The sequence below is a fragment of the Phacochoerus africanus genome, chromosome 2 (genome assembly GCF_016906955.1).
Source record: "Phacochoerus africanus isolate WHEZ1 chromosome 2, ROS_Pafr_v1, whole genome shotgun sequence".
Lineage (NCBI taxonomy): Eukaryota > Metazoa > Chordata > Mammalia > Artiodactyla > Suidae > Phacochoerus > Phacochoerus africanus.
The window spans coordinates 131,904,737-131,929,232 of record NC_062545.1 but is presented as its reverse complement, the minus strand read 5'-3'; the positions used below and the strand labels follow the sequence as shown (position 1 = coordinate 131,929,232).

Here is a 24,496-nt window from a genome sequence, read left to right as displayed (position 1 = left end):
ATTTGTGCTGATCATTTCACAATATATACAATAAGGCTAGTTAATATTCGTCGCTTCACATACTTACGATTTTTTTTCTTGTGATCAGAACTTTTAGGATTACCCTCAGAGCAACTTTCAAATGTGATTGCTTTTTTATTTGTCATTTAAATCACTTATTTCCTTTTAAAATTTGTGGCAGAATCATTCAGAGATCAAAATATGTGATCCTCCTGAATTCCAGAGTCAAGAAACGTATGAAAGCCAGGCTCTCCGAGCTGCTGTAGGTGTTCCTTCTCTACCGAATGAGAGTCAAGAAGATGAGAATGCAGTGCCCTCAGGAAAAAGTGGAATAAATGGTATGTCAAGTAACTTACAAAAAAAAATCCAAACTTGCTAGGGTAACCGTGTGCATTAATTTCCTAGGACTGCCATAAAGCAGTGCCACAAATTGGGTGACTTAAAACAACAGAAATGTTTTCTCTCACAGTTCTGGAGGCTGGAGTCTAAGATCAGGGCATCAGTGGGGCCTTTTTCCTCCAAGACTTTGGGGAAAACCCTTTCTGACCTCTCTGTGGTGGCTGTAGACCTTGACTTGCAGCTGCATCACTCTTGTCTCTTCCTCTTCATGTGGCATTCTCCCCGTGTGTCCTTTTCTTTCCATTGTTACCTTTTTTTTTTCTTTTCTGGGGTGAGGGGGGCACGCCTGTGGCATGTAGAAGTTTACATGTCAGCGATCAAACTGCACCAAGTAGTGACCCACGCCACCATCAGTGACAATGCCAGATCTGTAATTGCTAGGCCACCAGGAAACTCCTTTGTGTTTCTTACAACACAAGGACTTTCTCTTACAAATGTACAGAGTGCAGAAATTTCACTGATAGAGCATTGTATTCCACATTACAAGTAAACCCTAAGAAACTATCCACTTGTCAAAGTTTGGTATAGTATTAAAGAAAAACATCCACAATTATCTGACAAGAAGTATTGTTAAAATACTCTTCCCTTTCAACCACATAGCTGTATGTTGCATAATTTTTTCCATGTATAATTCAACCCAAACAATATATTGCAACATAATGTGTGCAGAAGCAGAATCCAGATTTTTTTGGTATGTCTTTTTAGAACTGCACCAGCGGCATATGGAAATTCCCAGGCTAGGAGTCGAACTGGAGCTATAGCTGCTGGCCTGCAGCTAAGATGCAGGATCCAAGCTGAGTCTGTGACCTACACCACAACTCATAGCAACACCAGATCCTTAACCACTGAGCAAGGCCAGGGATCAAACCCACATCCTCATGGATTCTAGTCAGATTCATTTCCGCCACACCACGATGGGAACTCCAAGAAATTGTATTTAAAAAAAAAAAAAAAACTATTTTTGATTTAGAAATTTTAGCCATTTTTCATAAATTATTTATGTTGATGTGTAATTGGTATATTTTTAGCAAATCAAATATTTTAAATGCCTTAATTTTAATATCTAGTATGGCTCATATTGATATAACAGACATGAGCAAAAATTCTTTGGAATCCTCAGTAAGTTTTGAGAGCATAAATGTTTCTTGCGACTAGAAAGTGAAATTGCTAAATAAGCTGTAGACAGGCCTTACTAAGATTTTATCACTTATCCCATAGTGTCCCTTAGAGCACAGGCAACCTTCAGCCCATGCTTTGCATTTCATTGCCATATATCTTTTTTTTTGGCCACCCCATGGCATATGGAAGCTTCCAGGCTAGAGATTAGATCCAAGCTGCAGCTGCAACCTGTGCCACAGCTGCGGCAATGCCAGATCCTTAATCCACTGTGCCATGTGTGGGATTGAACCTGCATCCTGGCGCTGCAGAGACACTGCCAGTGCCACAGTGGGAACACCATCATTGCCATGTCTCTTTAAGCTACTTTAATCTGGAACAGCTCCTCAGTCTTCCTTTGTCTCCCAGCATGTTGACTTTTTTTTAATACAGGCCTGTTTGGGAAATCTGCTGACTTGGTTTGTCTAATGTTGTTGACAGTTAGATTCAGATCATGCACGACTGGCAAGAATCCCACAAAGTGGGTCTGTGTCCTCAGTCACCACCCCAAAGGGCTCAGATGTCGATTTGTCCCATGATTTGTCATGTTAATGTCCATCACCTGGTTATGGTGGTGTCTGCTTGCTTATTCCTTTTTGCTACAGTTATTGTATTTCCATTTCCATAAGTTATCTTGTGAGGAGTGGCTCTGACAACTTAAATAACCCTGTTTTCTCAGAGTTCCCTGATGGCTCAGCAACTTGAGAATCTGGTTTGTCACGCCGTGGCACACATTCAGTCCTTGGCCCAGGAACTTCTATATGCCGAGGCACAGCCAAAAAGAAGAAATAGGTATATCCTGTTTCTCATGGCAAAGGTTCATGCAAGAGCTTCTGCAGCCCCTTCTGCTCTATCCAATCATTCTTTTGCCCTCTTTTATGGATACAATGGGAAATCTTAAGAATGAGTGACTTTAGGAGTTCCTGCCGTGCCGCAGCAGAAACAAATCCGACTAGGAACCATGAGGTTGCGGGCTTGATCCCTGGCCTTGCTCAGTGGGTTAAGGATCCGGCATTGCCATGAGCTGTGATGTAGGTCACTGGCGCAGCTCAGATCTGACATGGCTGTGGCTGTGGCATAGGCTGGAGGCTACAGCTCCAATTCAGCCCCTAGCCTGGGAACCTCCATATGCCACAGGTGCGGCCCTAAAAGGACAAAAGACAAAAAAAAAGAATAAGTGACTTTATAAGTAGCATTTCTTGAAAACCTACTTACCTATATTTTAGTAGATTGCCTCAAGTCAAAAAGATATCAGAATGTGAAAGATAAGTGGGGGGAAAAAGCAACCCTTCTATATATATCATGATTTCAACTGGATTTAAAAAACAAAAACAAGTACAGAAGCAAAGAACCTAAGAAAATATGGCAAAATTATAATAGTGTTTCTTAGTTTAGTAGGATTATGTGATTTCTATTGTTCTAGTTAAAGCAACTAGACATGTTCACATCAAAAGTTCTGAAATAGTGTTTTTAAGTTTCTGGTGTATTTTGAAGACTTCTATACAGGAAATGTAAAATTTCTGTTTTGTTGAAATATGAGCTAAAATCGTGGTGATGCCAGAACTAATTCTTTGTGCTATTTCTCCCAGTACCTTGCCAGAAAGCGTTCACATGAAAATGCTCCATGTTAACTAATAAGCGTTTCTAAATGGGAATAATTTTTTGGAAATCTTTCATTAGTTCTGTATCTCTGGATTTAGGTCCTGAAGTTTCAAAGGTACCTTCAGAAAAAAAGAAGTCTGTCTATACAGATGAGTTTCCCAAACCTGGAAAAAATAAAAAAACTGCAAGCACTACTCCAAGTAAGTTTTGCACACGAAGGAATGAATAATGGTTGGCCCCCTTGGGCAGATGTTGCAGAGGCAGTGCCCTCCCTCAGCTGCTAGATCTGTGGCTTGTGGCCTCATTCCCTCACTGTCTCCATATGAGACCTTGGGCAACTTACTTTTCTCAATAACCCACTTCCTCAGTTTAAAGTGGGAATAATTAAACCGCCTATTTCATCATGTTATACATGGGTTAATTATGATAGTTTTCCACTTCTGATGACCTAGCAGAGCAATTAGTGTGTAGCAAATATTCAATAAATATCTGAGAATTAATGTGTATAAAATATTTAGCAATGTCCATCTAGTAATAAATTTTTTTTTTAAGTAGTAAGTCTAGGAATTCCTGTCATGGTGCAATAGAAATGTCTCCGACTAGGAACCATGAGGTTGGGGTTTGAGTCCTGGCCTTGCTCAGTGGGTTAGGTACCCAGCGTTGCCATGAGCTGTGGTGTAGGATCTGGCATTGCTGTGGCTGTGGCTTAGGCTGGCAGCTACAGCTCCAGTTGGACCCCTTTTAGGGCCACAAGTGCGGCCCTAAAAAAGCAAAAAAAAAAGTAGTAAGTCTAAAGGGCTCCATTTCTGGGCATGTAATTCTCTATCTCTAGTGCCTGGCACATGAAATATTCACTGAGTGATGTATGTGTATAGAACTTAAAATGCTGCTCAGCATATATTAGAAATTCTAATACTTAATTATAACTAATTAGAACAGCACAGAGCACCCTGGCCTATCTTATAGCCCTTGAGCTCAAGTGTAGCCCTTGAGCTACACTTTTTTGTTTTAGTTTTTACAGTTTTAAAGGTTTGTATAAAGGAAGAGTCTGGGAGTTCACATCTTGGCTCAGTGGTAACAGACCCGACTAGTATCCATAAGGATGTGGGTTTGATCCCTGGCCTTGCTCAGTGGATTAAGGATCCAGCATTGCCGTGAGCTGTGGTATAGATCGCAGACGCAGCTTGGATCCTATGTTGCTCTGTGGCTGTGGTGTAGGCTGGCCACTACAGCTCTGATTCGACCCCAGCCTGGGAACCTCCATGTGCCTCAGGTGCCGCCCTTAAAAGACCAAAAAAAAGGAACAATCTGAGACAGATCCCGTACTGTATGTGGCCACCAAGCCTAAGATGTTTATTGTCTGCCCTTTTACAGAAAAAGGTTGCCAGTCCTTGGCAAAGAGCTTTTCTAAATAAGCATTATAAAATGTCAAATTTATGACTAGGTAAAGGCCATTCATTAATTGATGACGAGAAAAGATAAATCTGTTTATCTTTTCTTATCCTGTGGACCAAACCAAGATGTCAGTTAGCAGTGAAATGAACAATGGAGAAATGGTTAATGTTTAATAATTTAGAATATGACTATGCTTTGCCCCCTGCATTTCCAAAAACTAAATGTTTTGAAATTAAAATTTTAGCAAAAATGATGTTGAAGTTGAATGTCAGGAAGCCGAGACAAGAACAGCGTTAACAGAAAAACACGGGGGAGGTGAATAAATGGATTTCGTGTTGTTAATTTTCATATTTGGGGGAATATTCCAGACTTTAAGAAGCTTCATGAGGCTCATTTTAAGGAAATGGAGTCCATTGATCAATATATTGAGAGAAAAAAGAAACATTTTGAAGAACGCAATTCATTTAATGAACTGAAGGTATGTTGATAAAATTATGTTCTTCGTGTGTGTGTGTGTGTGTGTGTGTGTGTGTGTGTGTGTGTGTGTGTACATACGTGCGCGGTGGAGTGGCTTGATGTGGGATCTCGGGTCCCAGACAAGGGATTGAGCCTGGGCTACAGTGGTGAAAGCACTGAATCCCAACCACTAAACCATCAGGAGACTCTCAAAATTATGGCACTAAACCATGGTTAATACAACCAGCTTTCTATTACTCTACCAGTGGAATGGATTTGTTCAAGTTTGTATCTTTATTATTTTAAATTGGTTTTTGAGAATTTTCAAAATTCTTCAGATAAAGGAGTGAATCCTTACTATAAAAGAATTCTATAAAAATTCTTCAAATTTTTTAAATAAAACCACACGAGTAAATAGTAAAAGAAAAAAAAAAAAGAATTCCAAAAGTAAACAGTAAAAGAAAAAAGATTAAGTTGTTCTGTTTTCCACATTCAGACATTGTGCCTGTCACTTTTGTTGGCAAAGAGTTGATTTATGGCTGAATCTATCTTCTTTCCCCATTTCCTAACTAAAGGAAAAAAGTGATGAACAGTGGCTAACTTGAAGTCTTACCTTAAATGAGCTCCCTGAGTGTGGTCCTTCAGGCCAAGTCCTGCTGGATTCAAAGTGCCTTTGAGTAAGAAAAGGTGAAGTCAACCCCAAGGTTGAGTTAGCAAAATAGTGTGTTGATAACATCCTAAGAAGTTGCTATTACTGTCTTACATGGTATCTGGTGTTACATAGATGGGATATCTCATAGATGGCTAGGAAACATTTTTTAATTTATTAATATATAATAACCTGCTTTTTTTTTTTTTTGGTAAGGAATTTGAGGCAGTTTGTGCTATTACACATAACACAAAACAGTATTAGGCTGATTTTAAAGGGGCAGAAAATGTAGTACAATGTCTGTTATATCAGTCACTCCTTTGAGTCTTGAGCTCTCTGATACCAGTGCCAATGGGGAAATGCACTGGGTAATAAGTTCTAAATAATTTAAACAAACAAAAAATACAGTTCTTAGAAGCTTAATCTTGGGTGATGAATGTTTATTTGAACAGTATTTATAAAACCACTTGTTACCACAGTTGAAGACACTGTTTATCAACCTTCTAGCAAACAGCAGCATACCCAGGTCATGGCATTAAAGATCTCCATTCCTTCATACTGACTTAACAATCTGGATTGGACAATCCAGAGAAGAGATACTCAATATGTTTATAAAACAGACTCCTAAGGCATTCCCGTTGTTGCTTAGCAGGTTAACCCAGCTAGTATCCATGAGGATGCAGGTTCAAGCTCTGGCCCCGCTCAGTGGGTTAAGGATCCAGCATTGCTGCAAGCTGCAGCACAGGTCGCAGATGCAGCTCGGATCTGATGTTGCTGTGGTGTAGGTTGGCAGCTGCAGCTCTGATTCAACACCTAGATCAGGTACTTCCCGTATGCTGCAGGGGTGGCCCTAAAAAGAAAGAAAGAAAAAAAAGTCTCTTAAATATTAGCAAGGACTAAGTATCAAAACATTCATAGCTGAATACTAACACAGAAGGCTAGGAGGACTTAGAAGAGGAGGAGGAGAGTTCCCTGGTGGCCTAGTGTGTTAAGGATCTGGTGTGGTCACTGCTGTGGCTCGGGTTTGATTCCTGGCCCAGGAACTACCTCATGCCGAGAGCTAAAAATAAAACTAAAAAGGGAGGGGGCATGCTGATGCTTTACAAAAAGTGAACAGTTAGCTTCTTTTTCTGCATATACATGAGCTAGCTGTAAATATGCCTGGAAGGAGGGCCACTCACTTTCCTTACCATGAAGCTGAGTCTTCTTAAGTATTTACTGCAAGTCAAGCTTTCTATAGTACATAATATGGATAAGTTAATTTTCCAGGTAAAAGTTATGGCAAAACAGCTGCTTCAGCCATACACTTGCATGTAGCCTTGAAGCTGTGCTGAATTCATGAGTAGCTTATCTTGTTCTGGGGGTTTTGTTTTTGTTTTTTAGGGCCACACCCACAGCATATGGAAGTTCCCAGGCTAGGGTCTAATCAGAGTTATAGCTGCCGGCCTACACCACAGTCACAGCAACATGGGATCCGAGCCTTGTCTGCAACCTACACCACAGTTCACAGCAATGCCGGATCCTTAACCCTGAGCAAGGCCAGGGATCGAAACTGCATCCCCATGGATCCTAGTCGGGTTCGTTGACCACTGAGCCACAAAAGGAACTCCTATCTCATGTTGTTTAGAAGATAGCCCCACCTGAATGATTCAGTTCTAAGTCCCACCCCACCCCCATTGTTTAAGGAATTGGCCAATCAAGATGGGTTATTTGGTATGATCTCTTGGACATTGATGAATGAAAAACAATTACAGAGATTTCACCATAGCTAATATGAAGTTTTTCTTGACAGTTGACATGTTTGGGGATTAGTTATTCAGGTAGTGATGGATAATAAGAAATGAGCAGATATTCTAGAATCATCCTGGCCATGACCAGTCTCTTCTTTAATGATTAGAGGAGGGAAACCTGTTTGAATTAATTGCCAAATGGCTCTTCTGCTACAATGATCAGAAACCTTGTGCTCCAAGATGTCTGTTTACTTTGCTAATGGTGGGAATGATCAATTTTTTTTTTTTTTTCCGAGGGCCGCACCTGCAGCATATGGAAGTTCCCAGGCTATGGGTCAAATTGGAGAAGCAATTGCCAGCCACAGCCACATCCACACCAGATCCAAGCTGCTTCTGCGACCTACACCACAGCTCACGGCAACGCCAGATCCTTAACCCACTGAGCGAGGTCAGGGATTGAACCCACATCCTCATGGATCCTAGTCAGGTTTGTAACCTGCTGAGCCACAACAGGAGCTCCCCAATTTTATTTTTTTATTACACCATAGTTGCTTTACAGTGCTGTGTCAATTCCTGCTGTAAACACATTCTTTTTCTCATACTATCTTCCATCATGTTCTATCCCAAGAAACTAGACAAGGTTCCCTGCATTTTACAATAGGACTCCATTGTTTATCCATTCTAAATGTAATTGTTTGCATCTTTCAACCCAAACTCCCCAACCATCTCAGTGCCTCCCCCTCCGCCCCCACCCCCCCCCCCCCCCCGGCAACCACAAGTCTGTTCTCCAGATCCATGATCTGTTTCTGTTTTGTACATAGGATCATTTGTGCCATATTTTATATTCCACATATAAGTGATATATTCTGGTATTTTTCTCTTTCCGACTTCACTCAGTATGAGAATCTCTAGTTGCATCCATGTTGCTGCAAATGGCATTTTTTTTTTGTCCTTTTTAATGGCTGGGTGGTATTCTATTATATGTGTACCACATCTTAATCCATTCATCTGTTGATGGACATTTAGGTTTTTTCCATGTCTTGGCTATTGAGAATAGTGCTATTATGAACATACAGGTGCATGTATCTTTTTGAATTGTAGCTCTGTCCAGATACATGCCCAGGAGGGAAGCTGATGGATTATATGGTAGTTCTATATTTATTTTACTGAGCACCCTCCACACTGTTTTCCACAGTGGTTGTGCCAATTTACATTCCCACCAACAGTGTAGGAGGGTTCCCTTTTCTCCACACCCTCTCCAGCATCTGTTATTTGTTGACTTGTTAATTCTGACTGGTGTGAGATGGTACCTCATTGTAGTTTTGATTTGCATTTCTCTAATAATTAGTGATGTTGAGCAATTTTTCATGTGCCTACTGGCCAACCATATGTCCTCTTTGGAAGAATGTCTATTTAGATCTTCTGCTTATTTTTCAATTGAGTTTTTTGGTTGTTGTTGAGTTGTATGAGCTGTTTGTATATTCTGGAGAGTAGGCCTTTGTCTGTTGTATTGTTTGCAAAGATTTTCTCCCATTCTGTGGATTGTCTTTTTGGTTTTTTTTTTAATGGTTTCTTTTGCTGTGTGAAAGCTTTTGGATTTAATTAGGTCCCATTGGTTTGCTTTTGTTGTCATTATTCTAGGAGGTGGATCAAACAAGATGTTGCTGTGATTTATGTCAAAGTGCATTCTGCCTATGTTTTGGGAATGATCAAATTTTTTGATCTTTAGATGGAAACAATCCCAGGTGATTCTGCATTTCTTTGATCATTATCTGTTACATGTTTATGTTACAACTCTTTATAATTGGCAGTTTTTCTGTGAATTGGCTTTTTCTTAATTTTTGCCAATTTATGAGCCACTTATCTATATTAATGATATATATTATATGTTCCAAATATTTTTCCACAGTTTATATCTTTCACCTTGTGGAAGGTTTTATTGTTTTATTCAACTGTCCACCTTTTCCTTTTTTTTTGTTTTTGTTTTATTTTTAGGGCACAGCGTGGCATATGGAAGTTCCCGGGCTAGGAGTCAAAGTGGAGCTGCAGCTGCTGGCCACGGCCACAGCCACAGCAACGCCAGATCCTTACCCCATTAAGTGGGGCCAGGGATCAAACCCACATCTTCGTTTCCACTGAGTGACAATGGGAACTCCATCAACTTTTCCTTTTAAATCTGAATTTTTTGTCCTAGCCTGCCTGTCCCAAGATCATAAAGATATGCTCTTATATTTATTTTTGTACTTTTATTATTTTTCTGTATGTTTCATCCTTAACTCACATTTTTATGTATGTATGATTGAGCCGTTTGCTTTTGTAGGATTTTTTTCTTGTTGTTCAAAGAAAGGGAAGAATTGATTAGATATACTGCAGACAAAATAAATTAGTGCTACTAGAGTCAGAGCCTAATAGTCTTCCTGGAAAAGTCATAAAGATTGGTACTCAGTGTGAATACAATCATTGAAACATTATGAGTTGCTTAAACAAAGATGCAGAATTGATGGTTCAACTGGCAGCAAGTGAACTGTGAGGAGACAATGTGGAAAGTTGGAATTTAAGTGAAGGATAGAAGGCATAAAGATGTGATTAGATGTAACATGATACTTGGTACATCCAAGTGAGTTCTCAGCTTATGGTAAAGATATGTATTGACTAAATATCCTGGTTTTAAATTGGTCTCACAAGATGAGAATCTCTTCTGCTTGTGGGTCAAATTGAGAAGTTAACATAATTCTAATTTCTTGTATTTCATAGAATATAATCAGAATGTTATGTCTTGGCTTTACATTGTCATTTTCAATAGTCCTACCTCTGTTTTCAGTTCATAAAGTTAGATTTCTTCCACTTACAGCAGAGCTTAGACTAATGATAGTAAAACATTCAATCACTCTTTGGGCTTTGACACTATCCAAAAAAAGTAATGTGAGTGGAACCCTTCCCTGCCAGTTCTGAGAAAGCATTTCCCTCCCTCCCTCCTTGCATTACTTGAGATTTTTAAAAAGAACTTTAGGAGTCCCCTAGTGGTACAGTGGGTTAAGGATCTGGCATTGTTACTTCTGCACTTTGGGAGGCTACTATGGTGTGGGTTTGATCTGTGACCTGGGAACTTCCACATGCCAAGGGTGTAGCCAGAAAAAAATTAAAATTAAAAACATTTTAAAAGAACTTTAAATTATTTGTAGATTCCATGAGCTATTTACATAGTCTGAGTGTGTATTTAGTAAACTGCATATGTTCTTAAAGGAACAATCTTTCCAAGAGAACTGATTTATCCTCCCTTTCTGGCCACAGGGGACTGTTTAGCCACCTGCTTTCTCTAGTTGGAAAATACCTGGCTAGTGGTAGCCAGGAAAGGCTTTCTGGAACACATCACCCAGCACAACCAGAAGTTTCTCTTAAATCAGAGTTCCCCTAGCAACCCAGGTGCAGGGAACTGCCCCACCAGCCAGTGCTTTCTCTAGTTGGAAAATACCTGGCTAGTGGTAGCCAGGAAAGGCTTTCTGGAACACATCACCCAGCACAACCAGAAGTTTCTCTTAAATCAGAGTCCCCCTAGCAACCCAGGTGCAGGGAACTGCCCCACCAGCCAGGCAGGTAGGCCAGCGTGAGGCAGTGGAGAAGGAAGGGTTACAGGGTTCTAAGTGGGGATGGGATGGGATGAATGGGGGCGCTCTCCTGCCCTCTGCCTGGGAGACAACACTGTCTAAGGGGCCAAGCTTTAATGCGGTGCATTTCCCTTTTCTTCAGAAGCAGCTCATCACTAAGAGTGTGCTGGCAACTCCAGTTCCTCTGCGAGGAAGACTGTCCGGCGCTGGTAACCCCGGCAGCCAGCGGCGCTCCCAGGGCCGGCCCCACACAGGTCGGAGTGCCTTATGTGGGAAGGGGTCCACCAAGCGTCCCGCTCTCTCAGCAGCCAAAATGAACGTCAGGTAAAGAAGAGCTGCAAAATGGATGCGGGGGTGAGGTCTCAAAGTGAGGTCTTTACTACTTCGGGTACATTTCAGGTGGACTGCATCAAATACATGTTAATGTTGATGAAAAAGGGGAAAGTGGATGGGAACAGAGAGAAAGATGAGCAAATGGTTTTTATAAGTTCTCATCTTTTTTCCCCTGAAATTTGTGTTTAGTTTTCTTGTTTTATTCACCTTCCCTAAGTGCATATTTGATTTGCAAAAAAAGATAGAAAGTAAGATAGATGTGGATATTTTATTAATTTAATGGCTGTCTGCAAAGATGTGTAAAGAGAAATTTTCCCATTGACTGAAGTATAAAGTTAAAGCCAAATTGCTAACAAAAATCTCTCAAGGCAGTGAATGAAAGAATTAAGTCACCTTAAAGTATGAACCTGGTACCCCCACTGGACACTGCAGTGGCATAGCTATCTCATGCCCTGCTGATCCATGTTTTTTGTGTGCCTTTCCTGACATCAGTGTGGCCTTCAACTCTGTTGTTTTAATACTAAAATTGGATTCTCTTTTTTAAGGACATTTGTAGCATCTAATAGAACTGGTGTATGGTAACTTCCCCAACACACACAATTATCTGACATAGTTTTTTTCTTTTTTCTTTTTTTAGGGCTGCCCCTGTGGCATATGGAAGTTCCCAGGCTAGGGGTTGAATTGAAGCTGCAGCTGCCAGCCTCCACCACAGCCACAGCAATGCCAGATCTGAGCCACATCTCCAAGGCCAGGGGTTAAACATCCAGCCTCATGGAAACTAGTTGGGTTCTTAACCTGCTGAGCCACAACAGAAACTCCAATCTGACATAGTTTCTAAAGCTGGAAAATACCCGAGTTTGAACTTCTGTTTATCAGGTGAGCTTGGAATAGAAGTACTTATACTTGGCAGTTCTGATTTTATTTGTTACTAGTTAAGAACACAATGGTCAGGGGCTAGCTGTTGTTTCACATAGGGGGCGGAGCAGCCCGGACTTGGTAGCACCTCTCCTAACACAAAAGTCTTTGGTAACGATTTGGGTGTTGGTTCAGGATCACTATCATTCTTTAGTTAGAAGTCCAGAAGTTCCCTTCTGTTAACCCCCTACCACCAACCCTATGTATATTTATATCTGCCATTACTGGATTTTCACTGAATTTAAAACACTGTCAACTGAAAGCTTACTATTACTTTATGAACCACTAAGAAAAATCACTGCCAACTAACTCTGACATGCTAGCAATTGTACAACACATTCTAGTTTCAGAGATGATAAATGTAGAAAAAGTCTGCATCAGAATATCAATGAGGGGGGTTCCCATTGTGGTCAGTGAGTTAAGAACCCAACTAGTAAACACGAGGATGTGGGTTCAATCTCTGGCTTTGCTCTATGGGTTAAAGATGTGGCATTGCCTCGAGCTTCAAGTGTAGGTCACAGGTGTAGCTTGGATCCCACGTGGCTGTGGCATGGGCCAGCAACTGCAGCTCCAGTTGATCCCTAGCCTAGTAACTTCCTTGTGCCACAGGTGTGGCCCTAAAAAACAAAACAAAACAAAAATAATAAAAAAGAAAGGAAGAAAATCAATGAGAAACATTTATAGCAGGTTGCTCTGAGTAGAGAATGGGCTTAGGTACCACTGAAATGAATGCCATTCTTCTTGGAAGATGGAAGAAATGTTCCTATCTCTCATTTGGCATAACAGTCTTCCACTCCCTCTGACTTGCCCTCACCGGGAAGAGAAAAAAGAGGAGTTTCTTCAAACACCTATTATATTATACCTTGAGGCCAAGTCATCTCCTTCAAGGTCTGCTTTATACTGTCATTGTCCAATACAGTGAGAGCAGAGAATACAAATCCTATTTTCCAATAACAAAAGCTGATAAACGATTTGCTCTAATATCATTGCTTAAGAACATGTCTTTGGGAGTTCCTGTCGTGGCGCAGTGTAAATGAATCCAACTAGTAACCATGAGGTTGCAGGTTCGATCCATGGCCTTGCTCAGTGGGTTAAGGATCCGGCATTGCTGTGAGCTGTGGTGTAGGTCGCAGACACGCCTCGGATCCTGTGCTGCTGTGGCTGTGGTGTAGGCCAGCAGCTGTAGCTCTTATCCCCCTAGCTTGGAACTTCCATATGCCACAAGTGTGGCCCTAAAAAGCAAAAAAACAACAACAACAAAAAAGAGAGAACATGTCTTTTCTGCAAAAGAGGTTCATTTATGCAAATATTTATTGAAGCCCTTTCAGTGCTTGGTGATGGGTAGGGATTTTGTTGAGAAGCTTGACACAAGTTATTTTTTTTGACACAAGTATTCATGTCTTACACTCCACCATCCTATTTAGGTTTTCAGCTGCTACTCAAGATAATGAGCATAAGCGTTCACTGACCAAGACTCCTGCCAGAAAGTCCCCACATGTGACTACATCTAGGAGCACCCCAAAAGGCCAGGCTGTGTTTGGGACACACAAGTTAAAGACCACCGCTGGTAAACAGAAACCCTTCTAGTTCATTTTTAAGCCATATAACTTCCTAAAATGATTAACTCTGTTTCCTTAAAGCCTCTCCATATCTACAGAATCTAAAGTAAAGATTTCTCTATAGAACATTTGTCATTTATACTGGTGAAGAAAATGCCAGAAACACAGACCAAAAAACTGATATCTGCCTGAGGACTCCATCCTGTCCAAGACAAATCCTAAGGTGGTGACCCTCCTCAAAGAACATTCAGCCCCTTCCGGGATTAGGGGAGGATCACAGTATTCATCATGGTCTCTGAATGGTTCTGTAAGACTCTGAAACTGACAAGACCAAGAGTTCATGGACTAAATGAACTAATAGATTATATAAGCCAGAATAAGCCATATAGATCATTTTCTACACACAGTCTACTTCATCTTCACCTATGAAGAACCAGGTGGTTTTCGAAAGAACACTGCAAAAGCAGTGTGAAGGTTTAAAACAGTATCACCATCAGGGTAAGGCCTGTGTATTAGTACTGAGTATATGAGAATTCTTTTCAGCGTCCTGTTGAGGAGTTCCCTTCATGGTTCAGTGGTTAACAAACCCGACTAGGATCCATGAGGACGCAGGTTCCATCCCTGTCCTTGCTCAGTGGGTTAAGGATCCAGCATTGCCATGACCTGTGGTATAGGTTGCAGACTCGGCTCCAATCCTCTGTTGCTGTGGTGTAGGCCAGCAGCTGCAGCTCCAGTTCAACCCCTAGCCTGGGAACTTCCGTATGCTGTGAATGTGGCCCTAAAAAGCAAAAAAAAAAAGGGGGGGGGTCCTATTGAATGGCTGTTAAGAGCCTTGATTACACAAGAAGGAAGGACTGCCAGGTTCCCCGAGACTAGAGGATAATTGTTGGTAATTATCAGTGTGACAACTCTGAGGATTCTGTCATGCCTTTAAACACCTAAATCAAAGACTGAATAGTGAGGAGTTTCCTAGTGGCACAGTGGGTTATGGATCTAGCATTGTCACTATAGTAGCTCAGGTCGCTGCTGTGGCTTGGGTTTGATCCCTGGCCTGGGAAATTCCACATGTCTCAGGTGTGGCAAAAAAATAAAAAAAAGACTAAATAGTGAAACTGACAAACTAAATTGCTAGAGAATGCAGAGGTGGGAATAGCAAATTTATATTCTTCTAAATGACTTCTTATTCCCACTAACACTTAATCTTACTTACACCACAGCAAACACACATTCCATATAACATTCTAAATTATCCTATAATAGGGGAAGAAAGGGGCCTGGGCAGAAAGCAGGGCTAAAAAAACCAGAGAGTAGACTTGCCATGTCATTTTACATGGAACAGGGGACACTGAGCAGCAGCCACCTGTCTAGTAATGGGAAAGGCCTCACAAATGCTCACAGACAATGTTTGCCATATTCTGAGCAACTCGGGTGTGCCCAGTTTGGATGGGATCACTTTTTTACCCAGTTATCAAATATGAACTTTATATAAATAAAATCAAAGTATTAGATTTTTTTCTTGTGGTTTCTTCCTTTATTCATTCAGTATGTTTCAGGATTCATCTATATTGATAAAGGAGCTACAGTTCATTCATTTTCACTGTGATTTTCAATAGTATGGATATATTTCATCTTAGCCATTTTACTGCTCATGGATCTGTGGGTATTTCCAACTTTTGTAATTTTATATAGCTATGACCCTTCTAGAACATTCTCCTGTCCACATACAAGAGTTTCTGGAGAGGGGGTTCCTTTTGTAGCTCAGTGGAAATGAACCCAACTAGTATCCAAGAGGATATGTGTTTGATCCCTGGCCTCGATCAGTGAATTAAGGATCTGGCATTGCCATGAGCTGTGGTATAGGTCGTGGATATAGCTCTGATCCCACCACATTGATGTGGCTGTGGCATAGGCCTGCAGCTATAGCTCTGATTTGACCCTGAGCCTGGGAACTTCCATATGCTGTACCTGTGGCCTTAAAAAGAAAAAAAAAAAGTTTCTCAAGATGAGGAGTGGATTGCTGAATAGTTGGGTATGCAGATACTTCTGTTACTGGTTGAATGTCCCAGTGTATTCTCTCGTGAGCAGTGAGTGATAGCCCCATTGTTTACCACCCTGACAAATATGGAGATAACACAGTGGGATGGCTTCAGCACAGAAGTTCTGTGCTTTTCTGTGTCATTTCACTAGGCAATCCTGATCCTGGTCACTTGGTCACATATACAAGCAAGTGCCAACATTTGACAATGGTCTTGAATACAACCTATGAGGAGAAAGGATTTTGCAAAATGAGTCAGATATGTGCTGCCCAACTGTAGCAAAAATGGGGCTTACTAAATTACATCATCCTGGTGTGATTGAGCTTCGTAACCTACATTCACATTCTTTAATAACAGCCTTCATTAGTAACAACCAGAGCCATGGATCTTTTTATCTCTATGTGATTAGGTTCCTTGCAGGATTTATATCTGTTAATGAAAATGTTATTAATAATACATAACTTTTTTTAAATGGCCACACTCACAGCATACGGAAGTTCCTGGGCCAGGGATTGAATCCGAGCCACAGCTGTGGCAACACCAGATCCTTTAACCCACTGTGCCAGGCCAGGGCTCAAACCCACACCTCGGCAGCACCTGAGCCAATGCAGTCAGATACTTAACCCACTTTGCCATGGAAGGAACTCCAATGATAATAATTTTTAAAGAGTAGATAATATTAGAAATAGTCTGAGAAATTACCCAGTTAATTCTTTTAACAGGAATCTAGACTCCAGTTAATCCTAGGAAATGTCACAATATTTAGGCTCCATAGGAAGCTGCTAACAGGCGAACAAATCTCAGGGGTTAGTTTTCCTCAATTACTCTTTTCTCCTCCTTTTTAACCTACATCTGTTTCATACTGTTCATATTAAATTCCATTTTTAAGACTGAGAAATGATACTTTAACATGTCTTTTTCTAATTAAGCTCTTGGATTTTGTATTTTAGTTATTACTCCGTTCAAGTTAACGGCAGAGGCCTCACAGACTCCGACTTCCCAGAGAAAACCAGTGTTTGATCTCAAAGCAAGTTTGTCTCGTCCCCTCACCTACGAACCACACAAAGGTATGTATGGGTGTTTTGATTAAACAATTCTGCATCTATCTGAGAATGTAAAGAATTTTAGTGACTCAGTGGAAGTCATACTTGACCTAGAATTCCTGTCTCTGCCCATGTATCCACATGACCCATGATTTTAAAACTATCCATGAAACAAATACTAAATAATTATCTCACGTTTTTGTTAACCAAAGACAACTTCTAACCAGTGTTACTACAACAAATTAATAGAGCTTCAGCCAAAATCAAGAAACTTGGGAGTTATTAGCCTGTGGGTAAATAAATGTTTAATTTTCTAGGGCTGCACCTGTGGCATATGGAGGTTCCCAGACTAGGGGTTGAATTGGAGCTATAGCTGCCAGCCTACGCCACAGCCACAGCAATGCCAGATCCGAGCCACATCTGTGACATACACCACTACTGCAGCTCACGCTTACAGCAAAGCTGGATCCTTAACCCACTGAGCAAGTCCAGGGATCGAATCCGTGTCCTCATGAATCCTAGTCAGGTTTGCTAACCTCTGAGCCACGAAGGGAACTCTCTCTTTAATTTTTAAAGGATCCCAGGCTGAGAACCATCAGTCCAACAAGCTGTGACATTTATGGGCCAAATACTACTCCTGGGAATATATTAAAGTATCTTTACATCTGTTTAAAACAGCCATACTTAATGTGATCTATCTAGTGCTTCTGGAATTACTTTGTTTGGTTTTTCATTTACTTGTTTGATTTGGCCGCACCCGTAGTGTATGTTCCTGGGACAGGGATCAAACCTGCACTATAGCAGCGACCTAAGCCACTGCAGTGACAACTCCAGATCCTTAACCCACTGCATTACAAGAGAACTCCTAGAATTACTTTAAAACAAAAAAACTCCCTATAAGAATCATGTTCATGTAACAATGTTTATCTTTAAATTACTAATGTTAATGAAACATGTATAATGATAATGTAAGTCTTATTTAGAGGTAAGAGTCAAACTAACCTATGGTTTAAAAACACTTCTCTCACCCCATTTTTCCTTCTACAGCAATGGCACCTCTGCCAAGTGTCAGGTCAGAAGCTTAGGAATCATTTTTGGCTCCTCATGCCCTCAGATCCCATATCCAGTCCATCAGCTAGTCCTTTCAACCCCATCATTGAAACAACTTTTATCTGACCACATTTTGCCCCTCCACTGTGACTCAATTTAGTCCGCGTCGTCATCGTCTTACCTGGGCTTCCAGAATAGCCTCTTTGCCCCACTATAACCTTAAAAACAAATCAGAGGAATACCTGCCTTGTTCAGAACCTCCTAAGGCTAATCTCTCTCCCACTTTTATTGCATTGCCTTCTCCCTTCCCTGACTCTGCTAACCACACTGGTGTTTCAGCTCCTCAGACTCACAGAGCTCATTCCCTCCTCCAGCTCTTTGAACTTGTTATCACCCTGCTCCACCTGGAATACTGTTCCCATTGACCTTTGCACAGCTTGCTCCCTTGTTTTAATGGGGCACCCACTCAACTGTCAGCAACCTAGAAAGGCTCTCCCCACCCCACCCCCCACACTTTACTCCTTACCTGGTTTTACATTTCATAGCACATGGCACCACCTGATGTTGTCTTACTATTATCTACTCTATCACTGGAATGTAAGCCCAAGAGAGCAAGGACCTTTGACTGCTTGGTTCACTGCTACGTTCCTAGCATAGAACTGTCTCTGGCACATGCCAGGTATTCAAAAAGTATTTATGGGAATGACTAACCACCACTGATTTCTCCTTATGGTACAAAACCTGGTATAGAGCTTCATCTGTGTTTGTTATTTTATGTTCTAGACAAGTCACAATTCTTTTATAGAAGGGAAAATAAGTACTACTTCAGTGGTTACTTAAAGGATCAAATGATGCAACGGATGTGAAAGTCCTTTTTATAAAATGAGAAACACCGCAAATGATAATCATTGGTACTCAGAAATAGGTCAAACTACAAATATAAGTAGTACATAAATATCTAAATATTTGGTCTCAGTTATTTTTTATTTTTTATTTTTTTGCTTTTTATGGCCACACCCATGGCATATGGATGTTTGCAGGCTAGGGGTCAAATCAGAGCTGCATCTGCCAGCCTACACCACAGCTCACAGCAATGCCAGATCCTTAACCCACTGAGCAAGGCCAAGGATTGAAACTGCACCTTCATGGATCCTAGTCAGATTTATTAACCACTGAGCCACAAATGAAACTCCTGGTCTCAGTTCTAAAGCCAAAAGCTTTCTACTTGATCCATTCCAAATACTTTGTTAATATGTGGTGGTAATAAACTGCACAGGTGAAATACTACTTTAATATTACATAATACCTATGCAGCCTTGGGATAAACTACTTGGTTTATTATGACTTCTTTTAATGTGCTAAGTAATTGTATTCAGTATTAGTATTTTTTTTCTCTATTAAGATTTCTTTCTATGGGAGTTACCATCATGGCTCAGTGGTTAATGAACGCTACTAGTATCCATGAGGACTCAAGTTTGAACTCTGGCCTCGCTCAGTGGGTTAAGGATCCAGCGTTGCTGTGAGCTGTGGTGTAGGTTACAGATGTGGCTCTGATCCTGCGTGGCTGTGGCATAGGCTGGCGGCTACAGCTCCTATTTGACCCCTAGCCTGGGAACTTCCGTATGCTGCAGGTGCAGCCTAAAAAGGCAAATAAATAAATGAATAAATGTTGACAGCAAGCAGGTAGCCACAGATGAAGAGATAATGAGGAATATAAATACAAGAGTCTTAAATCTATCTTTATCTCTGTCTTAAATCAGGAAAACTGAAACCATGGGGCCAATCTAAGGAAAATAATTCTCTGAGTCAGCATGGAAACAGAGTTAGCTTCCACAAGAAAACTTATAAACAACCTCATCTCCAGACCAGGTAAGTACCTAAATGCCCAGTTCTATAATTCTTTAAATTTTGTAAGACTATATAAAAGCAGCGTCTTACGGTTGGAGTGTTGCAGCAATAGTGGTGTTAAAGAGAGTACAAGTGGAATTATATATAGAACTTTCTAAAAGTACATGTGCCAAGGCAGTAATACCACAATGGGTCCTAATTCAGTAGGTTTGAGAAGGAACACAAACATCTGTATTGTTTCCAAAGCTCTGCAGGTGATTCAGAAGATGACACTGGATTCAGAGCTTAGATGACCTATTTGCCCAAACAATGCACCTAATGTCCCTCCAGATACTAATCCAAGTGTACAGGGCACCTAGGTATGCAGATACGTGTGCAGATAGGTGTAAACTCCTCACTCCCAGGGAAACCAGACTTACTAGGCTTTAAGACTCTACAGGGTGAAAGCCCAGGATGCTCCTTAGAGGCTTCTTGGTGCATGAAAGCCATGGGCTGCAGCTGGTCCTGGTTTGGTCAATCTGTTCCCTGCATGAAACTCTTCTGATACAAGGTTACCTATCACTTGACTTGTCAGCTACCACCAAGACCTTATTATTTGCTTTTAAAATCATTAACATGATTCAAGGCCTTTTATTTTTTTCTCCTTCCCCCCAAAAAACAGTGGTTTAAGTCAGTAGACCCTGATACCAGTTGTAGTACATTCTTGAGACAGTGTGATTTTGAGCTTGATCTTTGGCTTCCAGAGGTAGAGGTTTCTCATTTAAAACAAACTGTAAAAACTATAGTGACTGGATTCCATCTCCAAGGTGCTTTCTGGTTCCAATCCCATGCTTTTTTTTTTTTTTTTTTTTTCTTTTTTGGCTGCTCTGTGGCATATGCAGTTCCCAGGCCATGGATCAGATCCAAGCTGCAGTTTTGACCTAATCTTCAGCTGCAGCAACGCCCGACCCTTAACTCACTGTCCTGGGCCGAGGATCGAACCTGCCTCCCAGAACTCCCAAGACACTGCCAATCCCATTGCACCACATGTACTGCAGTGGGTTTTTTGGGGGGTTTTTTTGTTTTTTTCATGCTTGATTTTAGAATGCTACCTTAACACAAAAAAGAAGATACCGGAGTTCCCGTCATGGTGCAGTGGAAATGAATCTGACTAGGAACCATGAGGTTTCAGGTTCGATCCCTAGCCTCAATCAGTGGCTTAAGGATCTGGCGTTGCCATGAACTGTGGTATAGGTCACAAACTCGGCCCAGATCCCTAGTTCTGTGGCTGCGGCGTTAGGCCGGCTGCTGTAGCTCCAATTTGACCCTAGCCTGGGAACGTCCATATGCTGTGGGTGCGGCCCTAAAAAGAAAAAAAAGATACCAATTTCTAGCCCTTTAACACAACAATGACTAATAGGTATGGCTGCCATCACAAAGACAACTACATAGAGCACAGTATCCTCTAAGAGTGTTTTACCAAAGTGTGCTGGATGTCATTTTAAGTTTGGACATTAGTCTAGTAACAGGTCTTTTAAAGTGTTCTCTTTGGAGCTTTGCTAGAGCCTAATGAATACCTGTCCCTCTTAGGGAGAAGCAACGGAAGAAACATGAGCAAGAACGAAAGGAGAAGAAAGAAAAGATTTTGGAAGTTCGAAGGGGCCTCATCATGGCTAAATATTGAAAATTCAACATCCCGTAAATATTCCTTTATTCCGAATCCTTTTTTGTAAATATTTTTATATTATCCTCTCACTTTAGTCAGAAGACCTTTTCCTACTCTTAACTTTTGTTCATATATATATGTAGTGTTAGTGGCTTCTTCACATGTTATACCCCGAAAAAGATGTTATTACCTTTCAAACTCACATATTATTTTGAAATAGTTTTTATATAAGCCCTTTTGTAACTGACTCAGTTTTCTAAAGAGACTCCTATAGATTTCTTGACCTAGATTTTTAATATCAAGTTCCCTCTGCTGGCTCTAATATTAATAGAACTTTAATCCTCCTCTAGGCAAAAGTCTTTACCTGATAGTAGCTTATTATACCACAAGCTTCAGTAGAAATTGAACACTAACAAGTTAAGAATAGGGTAAGCTGTCAAAGGCCACCTCTTCATCCTCTAGAGACTAGAACTGTTCCTGAAACTGGACCATATGGTTTGGTAAGGTGAATATTTATCTGTGTAACTTTGTTCATATTACTTCATGTAACTGTCATCTATATATTCTTAAAAACTATAGCTTATTCTAGTCTTTCTTATTTAAAAATATAGAAAGCCATGTTGAAATTAGAGGATTGCTACTTTAAGGATTACTATGCTATCAAACTTAGATCTTACTCAGTTCCTAGAAAAGATTACAGAGTTGTTTACCATCATATCCATGTTTGTTACACTTGAGTGGAGCTTCTGAGTTTTCTACTTTATAAGATTTTCATAAATAAAATTTTTTCTTGTGCTTTGTAAACTAGTTTGCCTCCAAAATTTGGTTGACCAGCCAAGACAAACAATAGTTGACTTGTACTCTGTGTAACCTTTCTTGACCTCCTACTCCTACTTTTAGAAGAAATGACTATATCTTTCTTTTGCATTTTCACAGCACTTGTCAGATTCTGCTGTACTTACTGTTACATATACATGAGTCCATAGAACATGGCATGTTCCTGGGTGTTTAGGGTTTTTTTTGGCTACGCTCATAGTATGCACAAGATCCAGGGCCAAAGATAGATCTTGCGCCATAGCAGTGACATTGCCAGATCTTTAACCTGCTGAGCCACCAGGGAGCTCCCACTACAGGGTATTTAATAAACTCAGATTTTGCTATCTAGGGGCAGAAATCAGATCAATCAAGAAATCTCTGGTAACTGTCAAATACATTGCTAGTGAGAAGGTACAATGATACAACCACTTTGGAAGACAGTTTGGTGGTTCTTTAAAAAGTTAACTGTGCAACTACCATATGACCCAGTAGTTCTCCTCCTAAGAGAAATGAAAACACATGTGCACATCAAAATTTGTGTGCCAATATTTTAATAGTATTTTTCGTAGTAGCCAAAAAATGGAGAGAAATCCAGTGTCCATCACTAGATGAATGGATTCAAAAGTATTATGCACTAGAAAGAATGAAGTACTGATAAGATGCTACAAATGGATGAATCACAAAGACACTATGCCAAGTGAAAAGAAGCCAGACACAAAAGATAATATTATGATTCTATTTACATAAAACAGCCAGAGAAGATAACCCTATAGATAAAGAGTAGTTATAGGCCTGAGAGTGGGAATTAAGTGACTACAAAGGGGCACTGAAATTTCTTTTTAGGATGAGAAAATTTTCCTAAAATTACCTTGTGTAAAGACTACAAAATTCTGTTTAAAAAAAAAAACTAAACAATATTGTATAGTTAAAACAGATGAACTTTGTTATATAAGGTACATACCTCAATAAGGTAATAATAAAGCTGAAAAGGCAATTACATGAAAACACACAAAGCATATCTTAGCCAAGATAATGGAAAAGCTATCAGCTTTTGTGTTTTGTTTTGTTTTTGTCTTTTTAGGGCCACACCCAATACATATGGAGGGTCCTAGGCTAAGGGTCCAATTGGAGCTATAGCCGCCAGCCCATGCCACAACCACAGCCACAGCCATGCCAGATCCAAGCCTCCTCTGCGACCTGTAACACAGCTCATGGCAACACCAGATCCTTAACCCACTGAGCAACGTCAATTGAACCAGAATCCTCATGGATACTAACCATGTTCATTAACCACTGAGCCACAACAGAAACTCCCTATGTATTCTTATTTCAAACCAGGCTCTCCTAGGGTACTCTGGCTATATTATAGTGTCCTATCTCTTTCTCTAAGATGATAAGAATTGATCAATAAACTGTTAATCAGAGTCTTATTTTTGGGAATGCAGTCTCTAAAGCTGAAAATGGGGAAGGTTTGGGGACATAAGTCTATAAAGTAAGAACTGGTAAAGTTCATGCATCTCTAGAGGACCAGCTTAGTAGGTGTTAGGGACTGCATGCTTGTGTTCCCCCAGAATTCACATGCTGAAATCCTAATTCCCAGAGTGACTTGGTACTTGGAGGTATGGGGCCTCTGGGATGTAATTAGGTCATGACGGTGGAGCCCTCATGATAGGATTAGTGGTATTACATGAAGAGAAAGAGACCTGAACTTGTTCTCTCCAAGTGAGGAAACAGTGAGAAGGCAACTGTCTACAAGCCAAGAAGCAGACACTCAGCAGATACCAGGTATGCAGGTACCTTGATCTTGGACTTCCCAGCCTCCAAAACTGAGAAATGCAGTTTTGTTTAAGCCACCTAGTCTACAACAATTTGTTATAGTAGCCCAAGCCGACTAAAACAGGTATCTCCTCCCCATGGCTTTTATAGCATCTAAGTATTCTTTGGCAGCCGCCTCTCCTAATTAAAAAAGAAAAGAAAGCTATGAGGAATAGAATGGTAGGCGGCCATCCTCAGTCATCTCAGAGACCGCCCTGCTTTGGAAAAGCACCTACTAAGGTAAAAAACTATTCCTAACAGGAATCATTCTAACCAAAGCCAGTTATTTACATAGTACCTCTGCCTCAGTACTTGGATTTTTTTAAGTTAAGGTATAGGTTAGATCCCGGTTCCTCTTAGCAACAGCATTAGTCTTTAGGAACTACGTTATCAGCCACTGTTTGGATGTCATTAAAGAAATACTTTTTGTGTCACTATGGATTCT

General features: G+C 40.6%; 1 protein-coding gene across 2 annotated transcripts in view; it reads left to right on the top strand.

Moving 5' to 3' along the window:
• NUSAP1 (nucleolar and spindle associated protein 1) overlaps positions 1–22,224 on the top strand; it is a 42,652-nt gene extending 20,428 nt beyond the window's left edge. Inside the window, exons 4-11 of one of the 2 annotated variants that reach the window (XM_047766664.1) lie at positions 224–338; positions 3,255–3,356; positions 4,920–5,029; positions 11,134–11,315; positions 13,664–13,806; positions 16,785–16,901; positions 19,688–19,796; positions 21,345–22,224. In XM_047766664.1, the coding sequence (XP_047622620.1) occupies positions 224–338; positions 3,255–3,356; positions 4,920–5,029; positions 11,134–11,315; positions 13,664–13,806; positions 16,785–16,901; positions 19,688–19,796; positions 21,345–21,438 (972 nt within the window). In that variant the 3' untranslated portion in view covers positions 21,439–22,224. Of the gene's footprint in view, positions 1–181; positions 339–3,254; positions 3,357–4,919; positions 5,030–11,133; positions 11,316–13,663; positions 13,807–16,784; positions 16,902–19,687; positions 19,797–21,344 lie in introns of both variants that reach the window. The other variant, XM_047766663.1, reaches the window with a different exon arrangement.
• The last annotated feature ends 2,272 nt before the right edge of the window (positions 22,225–24,496 follow it).